Source organism: Dendrobates tinctorius, unplaced genomic scaffold (assembly GCF_039654945.1).
Source record: "Dendrobates tinctorius isolate UK_male_01 unplaced genomic scaffold, ASM3965494v1 ptg000116l, whole genome shotgun sequence".
Lineage (NCBI taxonomy): Eukaryota > Metazoa > Chordata > Amphibia > Anura > Dendrobatidae > Dendrobates > Dendrobates tinctorius.
Window position 1 is genome coordinate 46662674 of NW_027361784.1, and position 20560 is coordinate 46683233.

General features: G+C 48.1%; 1 protein-coding gene across 7 annotated transcripts in view; it reads right to left on the minus strand.

The window, feature by feature from the left end:
• AGO2 (argonaute RISC catalytic component 2) overlaps positions 1-20560 on the minus strand; it is a 106141-nt gene that overhangs the window by 36230 nt on the left and 49351 nt on the right. The window contains exons 9-13 of one of the 7 annotated variants that reach the window (XM_073590390.1): positions 10318-10437; positions 9967-10014; positions 9199-9321; positions 8463-8528; positions 6514-6647 (exon numbers count right to left, since the gene is read on the minus strand). In XM_073590390.1, the coding sequence (XP_073446491.1) occupies positions 6514-6647; positions 8463-8528; positions 9199-9321; positions 9967-10014; positions 10318-10437 (491 nt within the window). Of the gene's footprint in view, positions 1-6513; positions 6648-8462; positions 8529-9171; positions 9322-9966; positions 10015-10317; positions 10438-20560 lie in introns of all 7 variants that reach the window. The other 6 variants (XM_073590389.1, XM_073590391.1, XM_073590393.1 and 3 more) reach the window with 6 other exon arrangements.

Consider the following 20560-nt stretch of genomic DNA (forward strand, 5'->3'; position numbering starts at 1 on the left):
CCCTGTGGTCATCCTCTTCAGGCATGTGGACGTCAGGTAAGCGCTACCATACAGTCTGGTAGCAGAGTCTGCTTTGAATTTCCCGCCCATTCTATGCAGCCGCACGCCTCTCTGCAGCCGCACGCCTCCCAGCTCTCACGCCGGGTACCCTTCCCTGAAGCAGCGGGGCCTCTCTCCCTTACCTCCCTCATCTACCGTGGCATCACGGGCTCATCGCGCCAGGATCAGGGCTGCGGGGGCAGAAAACGGCGCGGCGCTGATTTTTTTTACTTTCACTTTCGGTCTGCTCCGGTGCGTGCCCGCTGCAGAACGCGCGCTTTGTTGGCGCCATTCCTCAGTCAGTCACGGGACTGCGTTCTGTCTCCTTATGACCCGCCGCCCCCTCCCCCCAGGTCTCAGCCACTCGCGCAGCGCTGCCGTCCAGCACCGCCCATCTCTAAGGTCCTGCACCTCCCTGATTCCTCGTGTGACACATGCCAGGGATCTCAGCTTGGGGGACTCTTCTGCTGTTCTGCTCCACATCAGATAACGGTGCTGGCGACGGTAGGCTCTTATTTTTTTCTGAACCCCTAATTTCAGCCCCCGCGGCAGTACTCCCTATTCAGATACTGGCTGCAGTAATTCTGCAGTCCTTGCATATGTCCTACTCTGCAGGGGCTCCTTACCCTAGATCCATCGCTATCCACTTCGCCTGCGCGCACTGCAAAGAGAAGCGGGCGTCAGGGCAGTTGTCTCCCTTCTGCCCGTCCGGCAGTCCTTCCGTGATGTCTGCCCCACCGGAGCACCCCGAGTCCCGGGATGAGCGCACCCCTCCTCCTCCAGAGTCGGCTGCTGCAATGTCTCTCAGTCCCAGGTCTTGGAACGTCTTATGCAGCCACCTGTGCTCCGACCGCCTCTCACGGTGAGTCGTCTGCACCTGACCGCGACCTCCACAGGGACAGGCCGGATAGGATTGCTAGGAAGCGCGTTATTTCTAGCTCGTCTTCCAGCTCGCAAGGTCCGTCCGCTCTGCCCAGGCTGCTTTTCTCGTATCCCTCATCAGAAAACGACGGGATCTGACTCAGACGCAGATAACATGTTTAAGTCTCAGAACATGGTCGATAGTCTCTTATCGGCCATTTTCAAATCGCTCGAAATAAAGGAAGATAAAGCTCCTCTTCAGGACGGCGCCGTCCCCTTTAAACGAGCAAAACCTTCCTCCCGAAACTTTCCTAATCACAAGGAATTCGAGACCATTTTATCCAAACACTGGGAGCCCCCTGAGAAGCACTTCTCAGGCTGCAGGTACTTAGACGTCCTGTATCCATTCGATGCGGACCTTCTTACAAAATGGACGAAAGCTCCCGAAGTGGGCCCACCAGTTCCTCGTCTATCCTCTTTGAAGCATCTAGCGCCTCTTTCTGCCCTATTTTTTTGCTTCTGCCTGGGTGGCAAATGTCATTTCAACTTGGGCAGAAATTCTTCGCAGGGGCATTCTGTCGGCTGCCCCTCAGGACGAGTTGGAAGTTCTGGCAGACCAAATTAAGCATGCGGGTAAATACCTTTTGGCCGGTGGCGTAGCAAGGGCTAATAGCAATATAGTGGCTGTACGCCGAGGTCTTTGGTGAAAGTCTTGGAATGCGCATACCACTTCTAAAAAGTCGCTCACCAGTCTGCCCTTCCATGGTTCTTGGCTCTTTCGGGCCAAGCTGGATCAGATAATTTCCGATGCCACTGGAGGTAGAAGTACTTCGCTTCCCCAGTCTCGACAAAACGTCCTTTCCACAGAAGGGGGTTTCGACCATTCAGGCCCTTTCGTCCCTTCTCTGCCACGGAGAGAGCCACTCAACAGGATCGGCCGCTTGCCACCAGGGAGCGGGATCAGAGGAAACCTTCCTACAAACCCACTCCTCGCTGGTGATCTAGAGGACAATATTCCAGATCTGCAGGAGCCAATTCCGGCAGATTTTCGTCTAAGTGACTGGTCACCCCCACCTGGAATTTCTTCCAGGGTGGGAGGCAGACTTTCCTTTTTCGCGGATGCTTGGCTGTCCGTTGTCGACGACGCTTGGGTCTGAGAACTCGTCGCATCCGGATACAAAATCGAATTTGCTTCACTCCCGAACAGACGGTTTTTCCGGTCTCGGGCCTCCGCGACAGCGGGCCCAGATTCCGGGTTTTCTGCAGGCCATTTCCTCCCTTCTTTCCGCCGTAGTTATTGTTCCCGTTCCCTCAGACGAACGGTTTTCCGGGTTCTACTCCAATCTCTTTGTAGTCCCGAAGAAAGACCTCTCTCTTCGTCCTATTCTGGACCTCAAATTGCTCAATCGCCACGTGAAGATTCTTCATTTCAGGATGGAGTCTCTTCGGTCGGTGATTGCTTCCATGGAGCCCGGGGAATTTCTCTGCTCGGTGGACATTCGGGATGCCTATCTGCACATTCCAATTTGTGTGCAACATCAGAAGTATCTTCGATTTGCGTTTCAGGGAGACCACTTTCAGTTCACAGCTCTTCCTTTTGGCCTGGCTTCAGCGCCCCGGGTTTTCACGAAGGTGATGGCGACCGTCATGGCCATCCTTCGCTCCAGAGGGATCCTCATCATCCCTTATCTGGACTATCTTTTGATCAAGGGTTCGTCTCGCCAGGACTGTCTCCGGAGCCTTCAGATAACCCTAGACACTCTCAGCCGCCTAGGTTGGCTGGTCAACAAGGAGAAGTCCATTCTGATCCCCACCCAGCGTCTGACCTTTCTGGGTATGGAATTCGACACGGAGCTAGCCCGTGTTTTTCTTCCAAAGGAAAAATTTACAACTCTGTCCAAGGGCATCAGAACTCTCAAGAGGCCTGCTCCCATTCCCATTCGGTTCTGCATAAAGGTCCTGGGGAAGATGGTGGCCTCCATGGAAGCAGTGCCCTTTGCGCAGTTTCATCTTCACCCCCACCAGCTGTCTCTGCTTTCAGCCTGGGACAAGACCACGATGTCCTTGGACCGTCCTATTCGGCTTCCTCTCAGAGTGAGGCAGTCTCTCACTTGGTGGCTACGGCCAGCGTCAGTTCTCCAAGGGAGGTCCTTCCTTCCGCCTCAGTGGCAAGTCATCACCACCGATGCGAGCCTTCTAGGATGGGGAGCCGTGCTCCATCAGAAAGCGGCCTAAGGCCGCTGGAAGCCACAGGAGTCTCTCCTCCCAATCAATCTTTTGGAGATCAGGGCAATTTTCCTGGCCCTTCTTCATTGGCAGCCCCTCCTCTCCGGCAAGCCGGTCCGTATTCAGTCGGACAACGCCACGGCCATGGCGTACATAAACCATCAGGGGGGCACGCGCAGCAAACAAGTAATGTCAGAAGTGGCCAAGATATTACGCTGGGCAGAACGTTACGTTCCGACAATCTCCGCCGTCCATTTTCCAGGGGTGGAAAATTGGGCAGCCGTTTTTCTAAGTCGCCAGGGCCTAGCGTCCGGCGAATGGTCCCTGCACCCCGCGGTTTTCTCTCAGATATGCAACCGTTGGGGCACCCCGGATGTCGATCTCATGGCATCTCGGATGAACCACAAGGTGCCGGAGTTCGTAGCCAGGTCCAGGGACCCTCTAGCCGTCGCGTGCGACGCACTGGTGACTCCTTGGTCCCAGTTTCAACTTCCGTATCTGTTCCCGCCTCTGGCATTGATCCCTCGGGTGGTCAAAAAGATAAAATCGTAAGGCGTACCAGTGATTCTAGTCGTTCCAGATTGGCCAAGACGGCATTGGTACGCGGAACTGGTCAACATGCTCGCGGACGTTCCCTGGAGGCTTCCGGACCGTCCAGACCTTCTCTCGCAAGGCCCCCTTTACCACGAGAATTCTCAGTCTCTGAGTTTGACGGCATGGCCGTTGCGACCGCAATTCTGAAGGAATCAGGTCTGTCCAGTCAGGTTATTCAAACTATGATCAGAGCCAGGAAACCAGCCTCTTCCCGCATTTACTATAGGTACTGGAAGGCTTTTTTCCGTTGGTGCGATAAGAGTCTTCCCAATGTCTTTCTCTATCCCGTCTATCCTGGGGTTTCTTCAGTCTGGGTTAGACGCGGGTCTGTCCCTCAGTACGCTCAAGGGCCAGGTTTCCGCTCTCTCTATCCTCTTCCAAAGAGAGCTAGCTTCTCTACCACAGGTCAAAACCTTTCTACAAGGGGTTTCCCACGTGGCTCCTCCTCATCATTCGCCAATAGACCCGTGGGATCTCAACCTCGTCCTTAGCGCGCTCCAGAAGGCGCCGTTCGAGCCTCTCCAGGACATTCCTTTGTTCCTTCTCTCTTGGAAGGTCACCTCTTTGATCGCCATTTCATCCATCAGAAGAGTTTCTGAATTGGCGGCCTTGTCATGTCGTTCCCCTTACCTCAGTCTCCATCAGGACAAAGCCGTCCTCAGGCCCGTTCCTTCTTTTCTTCCAAAGGTGGTTTCCGCTTTCCATATCAATGAGGATATCGTCCTCCCTTCTTTTTGTCCGGCTCCATCTCATCCTCTTGAGAAGTCTCTCCACAAACTGGACGTAGTTAGAGCCCTGCGTGTCTATCCTGCCAGGACCTCTTCCTTTCGTCTGTCCGATTCCTTGCTGATCATCTCAGAAGGTCGCCAGAAGGGCCTTCCGGCTTCCAAATCCACGATCGCTCGCTGGATTCGTTCTACCATTCTGGAAGCGTATCGTCTTCAGGATAAGCGGCCCCCTCCGGGAGTAAGAGCTCATTCCACCCGGGCTGTGGCGGCTTCGTGGGCTGCTCGTCACCAGGCCTCGGCCATGCAAATTTGCAAGGCTGCAACCTGGTCATCTTTTGCACACCTTCACGAGGTTCTACAGGGTTCATACCCAGGCTTCGTCTGATGCTGTGGTTGGTAGGAAGGTTCTGCAGGCGGCGGTGGCTCACCGGCCAACCTGAGCCTTTCGGTTTCTTTCGTTCCTTTTTGCTGTTCCCACCCTTGGGACTGCTTTGGGACGTCCCATGGTATTCTGTGGCCCCCAATAAGGCGATAAAGAAAGATGGATTTTTGGTTCTTACCGTAAAATCTCTTTCTTGGAGCCTTCATTGGGGGACACAGCACCCTCCCTGTTTACGTTGTACCGTGTTGGGTCTTAGAGTCCCTTGTTGGGTTGGTACATATGGTTCGAGTTTTTCTCGTTGCTTCACCAACTGAGGTGCTTGGTGCCTGTCGGTGGGTGTATACTGCCGGGGAGGAGCTAATTTTCTTGTTTTGCATAGTGTCAGCCTCCTAGCAGCAGCAGCATACACCATGGTATTCTGTGTCCCCCAATGAAGGCTCCAAGAAAGAGATTTTACGGTAAGAACCAAAAATCCATCTTTTGTTTTCCATAGAATATAAAGGTACTCTACAACGCAGCAGAAACTGCTGTGAATCCGCAGGGCCAAAAACCGCTGCGGATCCGCAGCAGAATCCGTAGCATGTGCACACACCCTAAAGCAGTGTTCCCCAACTCCGGTCCTCAAGAGCCACCAACGGTTCATGATTTCAGGATTTTCTTAGTATGGCCCAGGTGATAATTGCAGTACCTGCACAGGCAATAATTCCATCACATGGGCCATACTAAGGAAAATCCTGAAAACATGACCTGTTGGTGGCTCTAGAGGCCTGGAGTTGGAGGAACACTGCTCTAAAGAATCCATAGCCTTCCAAAGTGTGTACACCTGGTGATTGGCACATAGTAGTAGTAGTACTTCTGGGACTCATCGCCGGTGTGTTCGGTGAGTGGTGGCAGCGTGTATGAGCGGGGTGTGATTTATGCTCCCATTGCAGCATAGAACGTAGGGTGAATGCTGGACTGAGTGAGAGGAGATGGATTAATCCTTGCAGGCGCAACCCCAAGTCACGTGCTGAGAAGCGGGTATATGACAGCTGGTTAAAAGGGGGATCCCACATAGATTGTTTATTTTAACCTGTCCCCTCACTCGAGCAGTGTCCTTGTCCTTACGAAAGTCAGAGCACAATGTCTGCACCAACCGTGATCCGGCGTTGATACCACCCAGGGAAACTTGTTGGGCCGGCCAATACTTGGCATGGCTGTGATAGCTATGGAAGTGCCCAAAGCCTAAAAACTTGTTGATTGAAAGACTGCAGCCTTTCAACAAACTATTTGGCACCAAACCCGAATAGTGTAATAGACTTCCGGGTAAGAAAAAAAAAAAATTCTTTGTTCAGAGTTTGACACCAGACACTAGGTGTCCGGTACAAACCCCAGACTTTACAGTTCGTGTTTGCGCATTTCTACTGATCGACACAATGTTAAAGGGGCTGGATGGCTAGGTTACATTTCTAATCAGTGCTGAACCCCTCCTGCAATATCAGGATCACTGTTGATATGGGTAAGCATAATTTTTTGTTAGGAGTTCATTTAAAAGTTATTTTCCTCTGCTTGATAATCCCTTTAAAAAATTTTCTGCTTAGCGAATACTGCAGTAAGATCACACAGTGTATATACTCGTACATCTGAAAATAAAAATTACAACAAATAGATAAAACCAGTCACTATGGTACAGTAAAGACTTACTTCAGGTGAAGTTCTGTACATTGCCGCTGAGGAGCAAAGCAAGCAATGGCCCACACTTTTATTTCAATACCGGTGTGAAACTGCTTGTTCCTCATATCCCATACACCTTGCACTGGGGTAGCAATGGCCTTATTCTGAAAATTATATAATAAATTGACTTAAATGCATACTTATGGATACAAAGAGGAAAAAATAAATAAAGCAACGCTATTCAACACAGACAACACTGCAAAAGCAAAATGCGTACGTGTGAAAGGAAACCAGAGGAGAAAAGCAAACTGGTTAGACTAGCAAATCCTTTTAGGTTTTATTTTTATCTTCGCTCCATGATATATCTGACAAGGATGTAAATAAAAAAAAAATAAAAACTTTTGGGAACGATCATATGGAGGACTACTCGGTTTAGTCTATTGTGGGGTATTATTTTAAGTGCATCCATTAATTTCTGGGCTGTAGTCAGCATTAATTTAAGGAGATTCTCATTCAGATATTTTTGGTTTCCACCATTACAGGATCACAGAGAGAATGTGTCCAAGTCTAGGCTGTGTCGGAAGGAATCCACCTGGCAGGCTTACTAGTCACCCAGTGATCATCTGCTGCTCAAAAAACACTGATTGTATCAAAACTTAGCAAGCAGCTCACTAAGTGACATCACTGGAATCAGGGTCTCTGTCTCTACATTATACTGCTGTTGGGATTACATAGCAAAAACCTGGTGAGAGATTTTTTTTTTTTTTTTTTATAATAGGCATCAGTCACCCATGAGGATTTTTGCTCTGCTCCAGTAAGGCTTCAGCCATGAACATGGAACTCACATCAATGTTACGTAGTTTAGGCTTCTGTCTCTCCCTTATGCTTTACACTGCAGCTATGTGAAGACACTGTATGCGCAATGTATGGATCAGTGAGTCACCAGTGATCTAAATATGACCCAATATGTATAACCCCTTCCCAACTTATGACATACTATTTTGTCAAGTCCCCTTGTTTGATGCAAGTTTAGGAGCGGAGCGTGCATCATTGCTGGCAGAAAAAGATTCAGCCATTATCTTCCTCTAATGGCAGCAGGAAGGGCTGAGCTCATGGTAAGCCCCTAAGTGTGGCTGTCTATATTTTACAGGAGTATTCAATTTGGGTGAGTGGCATATAGATGCAGCGGAGCCCAGATTACAGTAATAATCGGTGAACACCAACAGCAGTGATTTCACCCAGAGACATGTACTCACCAATGGATGAAGCCCTCATTGCTGGCCTGGTGCCTGGATCCGATGAGCACTCACTGGTAATACCACTGATCTGACCATAGTCATGATGTTATTACAGCCGATGTGCTCGGACCACAGTAACAACCTGAGTGCTCATCAGACCACCAGTGAGACCGCAGGGAATTTCTCACGATGAGCACACATCACTGGATGACATCACCGCCGCAATGCATGGCCCCAGACCTGAATGTGAATACTCACCAGTTACTACAGTGATCCGAGAGCCCCAATGACAACTACAGCGCTCAAATCATAGCAATTGTCCAGTGAGCCGTGCATCTAATCATGTGCGATACAATTGGCTGAACTGAATTTAATCCTGTCATGTGTTATACTGCCTGCTGAGCTGTGTAACTACTGTTATCGGAGCGTTGCAGAAGTGATATCACTGCTGGGCTCAGATCTCTGTACAATCCAGCGAGTTGCGAACCGCCAATACACAGAATCGGAGCTGCCTCGGTGACACTGTCCAAATCTCCGTATCACTTTGCAGTCACTGACAAGTCCCTGCAACGTGATCCCAAGTTGAATATAGTAAGAACTTTAAATTTTTCATGTTACACAATTAAATAAATGTTGGGGTTTTTTTTTTAAACAAAAAAAAAAAAATAATAATATGTAGGCTTTCATTTATTAAATTTTTGATTTTTTTTCCTCCATGACATTCCCCTTTAATGATCTTACTTTCATTCTAGGCTCTAGGTATCCGTAGCGCCGATCCCGCATCATCCCGGTGCCATACACGTCTGACTAAAAGAATGTTATAAAAGTATTTACCGAATATAGAATTAATCATTGCATATATGCATATCCCAATAACTACCTTTTAAATACTATATACGTCACTCTTATACGGCATTTATTCAGCAGTTGTCGATGTACACGGACAACTGCTGAATACTATATGCAGCGCTCATAGAGCCAACTTGCTGTGCTGTAGATGTCCAGACCTGACTCCTGAGGTGAGTCGGGCAACTTACATAATGAAAATCAGATCATAAAAGTTTTTTTTACCTTCTTAATTATGTACCTGATTTTTTTAAACAAATATCTAGGTTTTTTTTTTTTTTTTTTTTTTAATTAAACAGACAGGGTCAAGGAATGTGACAGTTTCTCTGAAAGCTTGGCTTCGTCCCAAGCAGTAAAGCAACTGCCGTTAGGACGGGGGACAGCAAAGTTGCCCCTAGAGCCATAACACCATATGCCAAACAATTCTCCCACGAGGAGCATTTCCACTTCACCCAGTATGGACAGTTCAATAAAAGCAATGAGAGGTTTTCCTTTCACACAAGCGTCATATTCTCTAAAATACATAAATCTAATATGCAAAGCGCAGCCAAGACAAACACCACAAGACACAGAAAAAGAGATCAAGAACCATGGAGATGTCTACCAAGGGAGCATTTGGCTCTTCCCATACCCTGCCTCCATAAAGAATTGAAGGAGGTTGAAGGACTCTGCCAGTGACATCAGTCATGTCGTCTTTCACCATAATGCCAAATTCACGAACAAAGGGATCAGTATTGAAGCTGGCACTACGCATCTGAAGGAAACAAAGTTAGATGTATTACATTTCTGCACATGTCTATGACCACATAAAACATTCAGCAAAGACCCCCTGATTCAATTTACAGCTAAATAAGCTTAAATTTCTACATTCACCTTATACAAGGCCTAGTAAATGCAGGCAATGGCAAAGTGTAAAAAATACACAAACCGAGCTTTCCTGCCTTTACCGGGTCCCGCTGTATGTCTCTGCAACTACTCTGATCTCTATAGTCTGCTACGGCGGTGAAATCACATTGACAGCGCTGCAGCCAATCACTGTGCTCAGTGTCTTGTGCCATCAACATAGCCGCTGAGTTCATTAATCGGAAGCAGCGTCAATGTTACGCCGCTGCTGCATCCAAACAAAGTCCAGGGCACTGGTGAAGACAAAACGCTGGGCACGGAGGGAAAGGAAAAAACTCAGGCGTGTGTTTTCTTTTTTTTTTTTTTTTTTTTTAAATATACCTAATTGAACCTGCAAGTAGACATTTGCTGAAAGAGGACAACCCCTTTAATCCTTTGATCACCGTTGTCACAATGCACTGTGGCAAGATCAAATGGGAGCTCCCCCTTTAAACAATTGACTTTCAATCCCCCACCCCTCCCAAAAACAAAAATAAATGAAAAAAAAAAATATTACCATGTCTAGTGTGTTATATTTATTCCTATTCATAAATCCAAAGTTTACCTAGAATTTTTTTTGAAAATAAATAAAAATATGTTAAAAAAAGGTTTTGATAAAGCTGTACGAGATACTATCCTAAAAGAGTTCATAGTCAGGAGTGACTATCAAACCCATTTATTAAATGTTTGCAATAGTCAAGACGGCTAATCCACGTAGTAAAGAATCGCCAGTCACAGCAAGATCATCTCATATGTGAAAATCAATACATAAGGGGACTTACATAAAATTTGTGCTTTTGGTTACATAATCTTGAGAATATTAAGACAAACTTTAATTTTGGTAAGGAAAAAAACAACAACTTCTTACCAATTTACTGATCTCTTCTTGGCGATCAGGAGCTGATCGGGCAGTCGCTCGAATCATAGTGGAGGTCTGATTGTCTGTCAGTTTTTTAATGCACCTTTGTCCCGCCACTATGTTGCATACCTAATGGGAAGAAAAAGGAAAGGTCTCAGACATGGACAACTTAAGAAAAGGACAGAGCGAAAAGACCTAACTTTATTGATAAACAAGTGTCGGACATAGACCGCACAAGGCAGATTTGTTGCAGCCTTGGGAGGCCCTGTTAAGGCTGTGTGCCACCGTAGCGTTTTTTTAAGCGTTCTTGATGCGTTTTTTTGGGGTCAAACTGCATCAAAAACACTTAAAAGAAGCATCCCATTCATTTAAATGCATTTTGGCCTTTTCGTGCCAATGGATGCATTTTTTACCGCTAAGGAAACGCTTAGCAGTAAAAAATGCAGCATGTTCATTAATTTCCACTTAGGTCCGCGTTTTTGGCTATTTCCTATAGTCCAAAAGACACGCGGAAAAAAAACAAAAAACGCACGTTTTTGGGCAAAAATCGTGGCAAAAACGCGCATTTTCTGGGAAGGAGAACTCGTTTCCTGAGCGTTTAAAAAACGCTACGTGGGCACATAGCCTAAAACAATCCTCCTGAAAGAATGTAACACAAACCAGGGCCAGTGGGAATTCATCATAAAGGTATTATATAAGGGAAGGTGTTAAATATGGGAAAGAAAAAAAAAAGGAGATTTTTGTGTACTCACCGTAAAATCTCTTTCTCTTAGCCTTTAATTGGGGGACACAGAACCGTGGGTGTTATGCTGCTGTCCACTAGGAGGCGACACTATGCATAATCTGAAAAAGATTAACTTTGGCTCCTCCTCTGCAGTATACACCCCTGGACGGCGTCAGCCTTCTCCAGTTTTGTGCAAAAGCATTAGGAGGAATATACCAGAAACATAACCATGCCTGTAAAAAAAAGGCTACTATAAACAGGCTCAAACAATATGAGAAGCCAACCGTAACAACGGCCTGCAAGGGCAACAGGGTGGGAGCTGTGTCCCCCAATTAAAGGCTAAGAAAGATTTTACGGTGAGTACACAAAAATCTCCTTTACTCTGTCGCCTTATTGGAGGACACAGAACCGTGGGACGTCCCAAAGCAGTCCCTGGGTGGGAAGCAGTGGACGAATATTGTGCTGACAGTCCTCTAGACTTGGGGTACTGCCGCCTGCAGGACCCATCTACCCAGGCTCGCATCGGCTGAGGACTGGGTATGCACTCTGTAGTGTTTTGTAAATGTGTGCAGGCTAGTCCTAGTGGCTGCCTTACACACTTGATGTGCTGAGGCTTGATGCCGAATGGCCCAAGAGGCCCCTACCGCCCGCGTAGAGTGTGCCGTGATACTGGCCGGAAGGGGAGAATTGTTGAGGTGGTAAGCCTCTTGAATGGTGGACTTGATCCACTTAGCAAGGGTGGCTTTGGAAGCCGGTAGGCCCTTGCGAACGCCTTCTGGAAGAAGGAAAAAGTGAATCAGACTTCCAGAAGGGAGCAGTCCTAGACACGTAAATACGCAATGCCCTGACAAGGTCAAGCGTATGCAGAGCCTTCTCTACCCTATGAACGGGAGCCGGGCAAAGAGACAGTAGTGATATTTCCTCATTGAGGTGGAAGCTGGACACGACCTTTGGAAGGAAGGATGGTACTGTACGGAGAACCACCTTGTCCTGGTGAAAAACCAGGAAGGGTTGTCTGCAGGAAAAGAGCTGAAAGTTCAGACGCCCTGCGTAGCGAGGTGATTGCCACCAGGAAAAAACACTTTCTGTGATAGAAAGCGGAGTGAGACCACCCTAAGGGGTTCAAAAGGAGGTGACTGTAGTGCTGTCAAGACCAGGTTGAGATCCCACGTCTCCAACGGACGTTTGTAGGGGGGAACCAATCGGGAAACCCCTTGGAGAAAAGTCTTCACTTGCGGCTTGTTAGCAATACGCCTCTGAAAGAGCTCTGAGAGCGCTGACACCTGGCTCTTCAGCGAGCCCAGGGATAGCCCGGCGTCCAGGCCTGACTGAAGGAAACCGAGGACCTTTGGAAGAGAATAGGGAAGTGGAATCTGCCCACGAGAGTCGCACCATGTGAAGAAAATCTTCCAGGTACGATAGTAAATCCTGGCTGGAGTTGGCTTTCGAGCCCTGATCATGGTTTTAACAACGTCCGGTGAAAAACCTGCTTGGGTCAAAACCCAGGTCTCAATGGCCACGCCGTCAAATTGAGAGCCCCTGAGTTCTGGTGGAAGAACGGGCCTTGTGACAGGAGGTCGGGACGTGTGGGGAGACGCCAGGGGGCGTCTGCTGTGAGTTGCACGACGTCGGCGTACCATGTACGCCTGGGCCAGTCTGGAGCGATCAGAATGGTGGGAACACCCTCTTGTTTGATCTTCCTCAGGACTCTGGAGATCAGGGGGAGGGGTGGAAAAATGTACAGAAGCTGGAACTGGGTCCAGTCCTGAACCAGGACATCTGCTCCGAGCGACCGCGGATCGCGCGTCCTGGCCATGAAATTGGGAACCTTGGCCTTGAGATGGGATGCCATCAGATCCACGTCCGGGGTCCCCCAACGATGACAGATCTGACAGAAGACTTCGGGATGGAGAGACCATTCCCCCGAGTCCATTCCTTGTCGGCTGAGGTAGTCGGCTTCCCAGTTGTCCACACCCGGAATGTGGACCGCGGAGAGTACCGACCTTGCAGCCTCCGCCCATTGTAGGATACGCGTTACTTCGGTCATCGCCTGGATGCTGCGGGTGCCGCCTTGATGCTTCACGTATGCCACTGCCGTGGCATTGTCTGACTGTACTCTGATATGAGAGTCTGCCAGCAAGTGATGGAAGGCTTTCAACGCCAGGAAGATGGCCCGAATTTCCAGGATGTTGATGGGCATGGTCGATTCCCTTGGTGACCACCTGCCTTGCGCTCTGATGTAGGTGCACCGCGCCCCAACCCATAAGGCTTGCGTAGGTGGTCAAAACCTTCCATTGACCGGAGAGAAAGGATTTTCCCCTTGCAAGCGAGGTTGGCTTGAGCCACCAGTGCAGGTACCTCCTGGTGTTTGCTGATAACCAGAACTCCCTGTCGAGGGAGAACGGATTCCTGTCCCAGGACTTGAGGATGGCCAGTTGAAGGGGTCTGAGGTGAAACTGGGCAAATGGTACCGCCTCCATTGCTGCTGCCATCCTGCCAAGTACTCTCATGGCATACCAGAGAGATCTGGGGGACTTGCGGAGGAGTGTGTGAACTCCCAGACAGACAGCCAGTGCCTTGTCCCTGGGGAGGATCACCAGACCCTTGGAGGTGTCGAATAGCATCCCCAGGAAGGTCAGAGACTGACTCGGGGTAGTCGAGGACTTCTGTAAATTGACTAACCATCTCAGGCGCGTCAGAGTGTCGATCGTGATCGAGACGTTGACCTTGCAGTCCTTGAGGGTGGGGGCCTTGATGAGAAGGTCGTCCAGGTATGGAACGACTACTATGCCTCTGGAGTGCAGAACGTCCATGGTAGCTGCCATGACCTTTGTAAATGTTCTGGGAGCCGTGGCGAGACCGAACGGGAGGGCCACAAACTGGTAATGGTCTTGGTTGATTGCGAATCTGAGAAACCTCTGATGGGCGGGAGCAATCGGTATATGCAGGTATGCTTCCTGTATGTCTATGGAGGCAAGATATTCTCCTTTTTCCATAGACGCAACGATTGACAGGAGGGATTCCATGCGGAAGTGACAAACTCGAACATACTTGTTGAGTTGCTTGAGGTCTAGTATGGGTCGGACGCTGCCTCCCTTCTTGGGCACCACGAACAGGTTGGAGTAGAACCCTCGGAAGCGCTCTTCTGCTGGGACTGGCACTATGACTCCTGCTCGCAGGAGGAAAGAAACCGCTTGACGGAAGTCCTGAGCTTTGAGCGGGGATTTTGGAGGGACAGAGGGAAAAAACATGTGCGGTGGGCTGGTAGTAAACTCTATTTTGTATCCTGAAGACACTATTTCCTTGACCCACTTGTCTTCTGTAATAGGCAGCCAGACCTGCTGAAAGAGTAGCAGTCGTCCGCCTACAAGTGGGGTGTCTTCCAGAGGGCATGAGTCAGGATGAGGGAAAAGTCTGAGGTTTTACTCCTTTAGGTTTTGCCTGGCTTGTCTTTGATTGCCAGTTCCTGTCCGGCCTCTGTGCCGCACGTGTGTTGTCCCTGCGGGGGGAACGATTACGGTTTTGTGCTGGGCGTGAGACGGACCAGCCTGAAGAATTCCGAAAGGATCGGAAACTAGATTGATTACGCCTTTTAAACGTGCGTTTTGGTCTTAGTTGGGGAAGTACTTTTGCCCCCGTAGCATTGGGTATCATTGTATCCAGCTTTCCACCGAAAAGACGGCCACTGAAGTACAGGAGATTTGTTAAGGACTTTTTTGAGGCCGCGTCCGCTTACCATTCTCTTAGCCAGAGAATACGCCGGATTGTGATGGCGTTTGATGCTATTCCCGCTATTCCTCTTGCAGAGTTCAACGCTGCATGGACCATGTAATCTGCCACCACTGCAATTTGCGCCGCCTGGTCCGCCAGCTGAGGATTTGACGGTTGAAGGCCCTTTTGCAATATAGATCAGCCCAAGCCATGATGGCCTTGGCTGCCCAAACTGAAGCAAATGCGGGAGCCAAAGCGGCACCTGCCGCTTCAAAGATTGAACGAGCCATGCGTTCGACTTGTCTGTCTGCTGTGTCCTTGAGGGTTGAACTGTCCGGCAGCGAGAGAAGCGTTTGTGCTGCCAGCCTAGAGACTGGAGGGTCCACTTCAGGCGAATCTGTCCAATCCTTGGTGTCTTTCTGTGGAAAGGGGTAATTTGCTTCCAAATACTTGCGATTGGCGAATTTTTTCTCAGGCTGAAAAAAATGCTTAGAAAGGATTTTTTTGAAATTCCGGGTGATTAGGGAAGACCTTCGATGGTTTCTGAACACTTTCAAAGGAAATCTTGTGTTTTGGTGCTTCCGGGGTTGGATCTGAAATGTCCAGCACCCGAAGGATGGAAGAGACGATATCCTCAACTACTGCAGTATTGCTAGGGGGACAAGAGACGAGATAATTCTCTGTTTCGTTGTCTGGGTTAGAGTCACATATGCCTTCCGAGTCTGTGGTCGGAAATCGTTGTGGAGATCCGCATCGTCTGTCTCTGTCAGGGGACGGACTAGGTGACCTGGAGCCACTGTGTCTCTTCCTGGAGGGGGACGACCGAGTGCTATGTGAGGACGCAGATGAATGCGACCTGTGGGTCCGCTTACGTCTGAGACTGTCAGAAGTGGCATGTCCCCGAGATTTAAACGCATGACCCCGGACCTGCTAGCGCGGGCTGGTCTCCCATTTGGGTTCCGGCCAAGGCTCAAGCTGCTTAGCGGCCGCCACCTGACGAATGCAGTCACGCTCGGCCTAGAACGGCCGGTGGCCTGGGTAACGTTCATAGCAGAGACATGACCCTGCAAAGCCTGCAGTAGTGTAGAGGTCAGGCTATGTATGGACTGTGTTATAGACTGCAACATCTGAGTAGCCCATTCCGGTATGGAAGAAGACGCAGAAGCGTTGGTTCTGACCCAGTGTTTTGGACACAGTCCCGGCAGTGTGGGTCCATGCTGCCCCTGGGGAGTGGTCTTGCAGGCTGTGCAGAATGCTCTTGCCTGGTTTTCTTCCTTGAGCCCGGCATCATGCACAGAGGCTGGCTTGCAGGGGTCCTACAGGGGCTATGCAAAGGGGAGAACTAATAGGTAATATGAATGCACAGCTAAAGTAAAGAGAACCCAGCTGTGAACTTACCCCACCAGTGTGCCCTTAAGTCCAGCGCCGACAAATCACAGTCCTGTGCCCCACGGAGACTGTTGTATGGCTGTCAGCTATGTTTCCTGCTGCAGCAAGATGGCCACCGGGATTCTGAGGTGGAGGGGGAAGGGGGCGGAGAGCTGAAAAGGGCGCGCTGAGCTATGTAAAAGCGCGCCCTTCCTGCCTCGATCCGCCCCTTCTATGACACTGCAGAGTGTCATTTTCGTCATCCGGGGGGCGGGAATAGGGCGGCGACTTCGGCTAGGCCGAAGCCGCGGCCTAAATTTGATACCTCATGCCCAGAAGGGCTCCAGGACGGCGCGGTTGTCTGGGGGGGGGGGGGGGAGGGGTTGGATTCAAACCAGACCCCCCCGGATTGAACGGCAGGCTAGCGGTGGGGACATGAGCGCCACCTGGGCCCTGTGGGGGGTCCCTTTGAGGCGCTATGCAGCTGGTGCTGCCACAGAGACAGGGGCGCAGGGAGCCCTGTCTCTGACAAGTGCCATGCCTGCCTGCACCTCCCCCGGTCCCAACAGGAGCCCGCAGCTGGGCTGGGGTCCCTGGACTTGTAAGTGGCCGAATGGTGCCTGATACAGGCCCTACCTGCGGTGTCTCAACCTAATGCCCCCAGAGGGGGATTAGGGAGGGTGCTGCTGTCACCGTCAGGGGGGGCTTCATCCTATCCTCGACCTCAACCCAGAGCCCAAGGGAACTGGGGAAGGAGGGGGGGTCTCGACTTCGAGCCAGTACCCGAGGGACTGGGGAAGGAGCGACATGGGGAATAGCCGTCTCGACCTCAACCGGGTACCCCTTAATAGGGGACCGAGGAGGGAGCCATGCCGGGAGTCTCGCTGGGGACCCACTTTTCTTCATCTGTAATCCGTTGAAAAAAAAAAATCAAGGAAAAAAAAAACGGAGTAAAAACTCTTAGGTGTGCCTCCTTGCGACACTAAGCAAAAACTGGAGAAGGCTGATGCCGTCCAGGGGTGTATACTGCAGAGGAGGAGCCAAAGTTAATCTTTTTCAGATTATGCATAGTGTCGCCTCCTAGTGGACAGCAGCATAACACCCACGGTTCTGTGTCCCCCAATAAGGCGACAAAAAAAAAAAAAAAAGTTTTTTTACTCTAACAGCCCAGATATAAAGAGAACCTGTCGGGATTTCATATTCCAGAAAAGTGGCGTGAATTTAAAGCTGCTGCAAATCCCATACACACTGAAGGGCTGTCGGCTGAACTATGGTCGATAGTTTTCCCATACACAGCGGTTCCTTTACAATCTCTCTGAGTGACCCATCATTGGACATTTATCTCTGGAAAACAATACGATCGATTGTGCGAAATCAGACATGCTTCCCTTCCCATGTTGTTCTAGTTTAATGCTACACTTGTAAGGAGAGCTTTAAACTAGAACAACATGGGAAGGGAAGCAAAAGACCAGAAAAAGCCATACACCTGAAAAATGCTATTGAGAACTCTGCTATTAGAAGTGGAAAGGAAGAACAAAGACAAAAGAATCTAATTAATAAAAAAATTGGAGAAAGAAATCAATCACAAACTAAAATGTTTCTATACTAATGCACAAAGCATGGGTAACAAACAAGGAGAATTGGAACTACTAACACAGGAAAAGAAATATGATGTCATTGGAATCACTGAAACTTGGTGGGACAATACACATGATTGGAATACAAGACTAGAAGGATACAACTTATTTGCAAGAAACAGACTTGATAAACGAGGAGGTGGTGTCGCATTGTATGTTAGAAACGCGTATATCTGCACAGAGATTGAAGCTTCAGAGACTGGGAGTTCTGTGGAAACTGTTTGGGTAAGAATACAAGGACAGAACAATGGAAAGGACACCATTGTAGGCATTTACTACAGGCCGCCAGTGCAAGCTGAAGATATGGATGAACTCTTTATGCATCAAATGGCCAAGTTCTCCAAAAAATATGACATAGTTGTCATGGGAGATTTCAACTATCCAGACATTTGTTGGGAATCTCTCTCAGGCAAAACTAACAGGTCAAGGAAATTCTTATCCTCTCTTGCTGACAACTTTATCTTCCAAAAGGTAGGGGAGAAAACAAGGGGAACTGCTACCTTGGATCTAATCCTTATAAACAGGGAGGAAATGGTTGAGGAGGTAAAAGTGGCTGGGACCCTAGGAGGTAGCGACCATGCTATTTTAGAATTTTGGATAACTAGAGGAGGAAGACCTGTGAAGACTCAGACGTCAAGGTTAGATTTCAGAAAGGCAGATTTTAAGGGATTCAGAAAGAGAATTGGAGGGATCCAATGGCTGGATATCCTTAAAGACAAAAATGTCCAGGAAGGATGGGAAATCTTGAAAAATGAAATTCTCACAGCACAATTGTTAACAATTCCGAAAAGAGGGAAGAATAGGAAGCATTTAAGGAAACCAGGATGGATGAACACAGAACTTAAGCACATGCTAAAAAGGAAGAAAAAAATGTTTATAAAATGGAAAGAGGGAGGCATATCTAAAGAAGAATATAATGCTGTCTGCAGAACCTGCAGGGCACAAATCTGATTAGCTAAAGCTGAAAATGAATTGAGGCTTGCAAGAGATGTCAAAAGCAATAATAAAGGATTTTGGGGATATGTCAAAAGTAAAAGAAAAGTCAAAGATGCTATAGGATTTTTACAGGATGAAAATGATGAAATGGTAAGACAGGATGTTGAGAAGGCCGAACTTTTAAATTCCTATTTTGCATCTGTTTTCTCTCAGAAAGGAAATGTAACATCAACTGTTCTTCACTGTCCTATTAAGGGAATAGAAGAATACAGGATATCTATAAACAGAAAGATAGTGAGGAAACACTTAGCTAACCTAAATGAATTCAAGTCTCCGGGTCCAGATGAATTATACCCCAGAGTACTGAAGGAGATAGCAGAAGAAATTTTTGAACCCCTCTCCATAATCTTTGAAAATTCTTGGAGAACAGGAGAAGTGCCAGAAGACTGGAGAAGAGCAAATGTTGTTCCTATCTTCAAAAAGGGGAAGAAGGTGGACCCAGGCAACTATAGGCCGGTGAGTCTGACTTCTATACCAGGAAAGATCTTTGAACAAATTATTAAACATGTATGTCAGTACCTGGATAAGAATGAAGTGATTAAACAGAGTCAGCATGGATTTGTAACTAATAAGTCATGTCAGACTAACTTAATTTCCTTCTATGACGGAATCACTGATTGGGTGGATCAAGGAAATGCTGTAGATATAGTATATCTTGACTTCAGCAAAGCATTTGACAAAGTATCTCATACAATCCTTATTGAAAAAATGACTAAGTATGGAATGGACAAGGCAACTGTTAGGTGGATTCATAACTGGCTTAGTGATCGGACCCAAAGAGTGGTCGTAAATGGCTGCACATCCAGTTGGAAGAATGTCTCAAGTGGGGTACCACAGGGCTCTGTCCTGGGCCCTGTATTGTTCAACATCTTTATCAATGATTTAGATGAAGGAATTGAGGGTAAACTGATTAAATTTGCTGATGACACAAAGCTAGGAGGGATAGCTAATACTAGAGAAGAGAGAGAGAGGATTCAAAAAGATATAAATAAACTGGAGAAGTGGGCAGCAACTAACAGAATGGTTTTTAACAGGGAAAAATGCAAAGTACTACATCTGGGCAATAAAAATGAAAAAAGCATATACAGAATGGGAGGAATAGGGCTAAGCAACAGCACATGTGAAAAAGACTTGGGTATACTAATAGATAACAGACTGAATATGAGTCAACAGTGTGATGCAGCAGCAAAAAAGGCAAATGCAATTCTAGGATGTATTAACAGAAGCATACAGTCTAGATCACGTGAAGTCATTATTTCCCTCTACTCCTCTTTGGTCAGACCTCATCTGGAATATTGTGTCCAGTTTTGGGCACCACATTTTAAAAAAAGACATCAACAAACTGGAGCAAGTTCAGAAAAGAGCGACCAGAATGGTGACTGGTCTGCAAACCCTGTCTTATGAGGAAAGGTTGCAGGATTTGGGAATGTTTAGTTTGCAAAAGAGAAGACTGAGAGGAGACTTAATAGCTGTCTACAAATATCTAAAGGGCTGTCACATTGTAGAAGGATCAACTTTATTCTCATTTGCACAAGGAAAGACTAGAAGCAATGGGATGAAACTGAATGGGAAGAGACACAGATTAGATATTAGAAAAAACTTTTTGACAGTTAGAGTGATCAATGAGTGGAACAAGCTGCCACGAGAAGTGGTGAGTTCTCCCAGGAGGTCCCTTCCAACTCTACGATTCTATGATTCCTTCAATGGAAGTCTTCAAACAGAGGCTGGACAGATATCTGACTGGGATGATTTAGCGAATCCTGCTTTGAGCAGGGGGTTGGACCAGATGGCCCAGGAGGTCCCTTCCAACTCTACG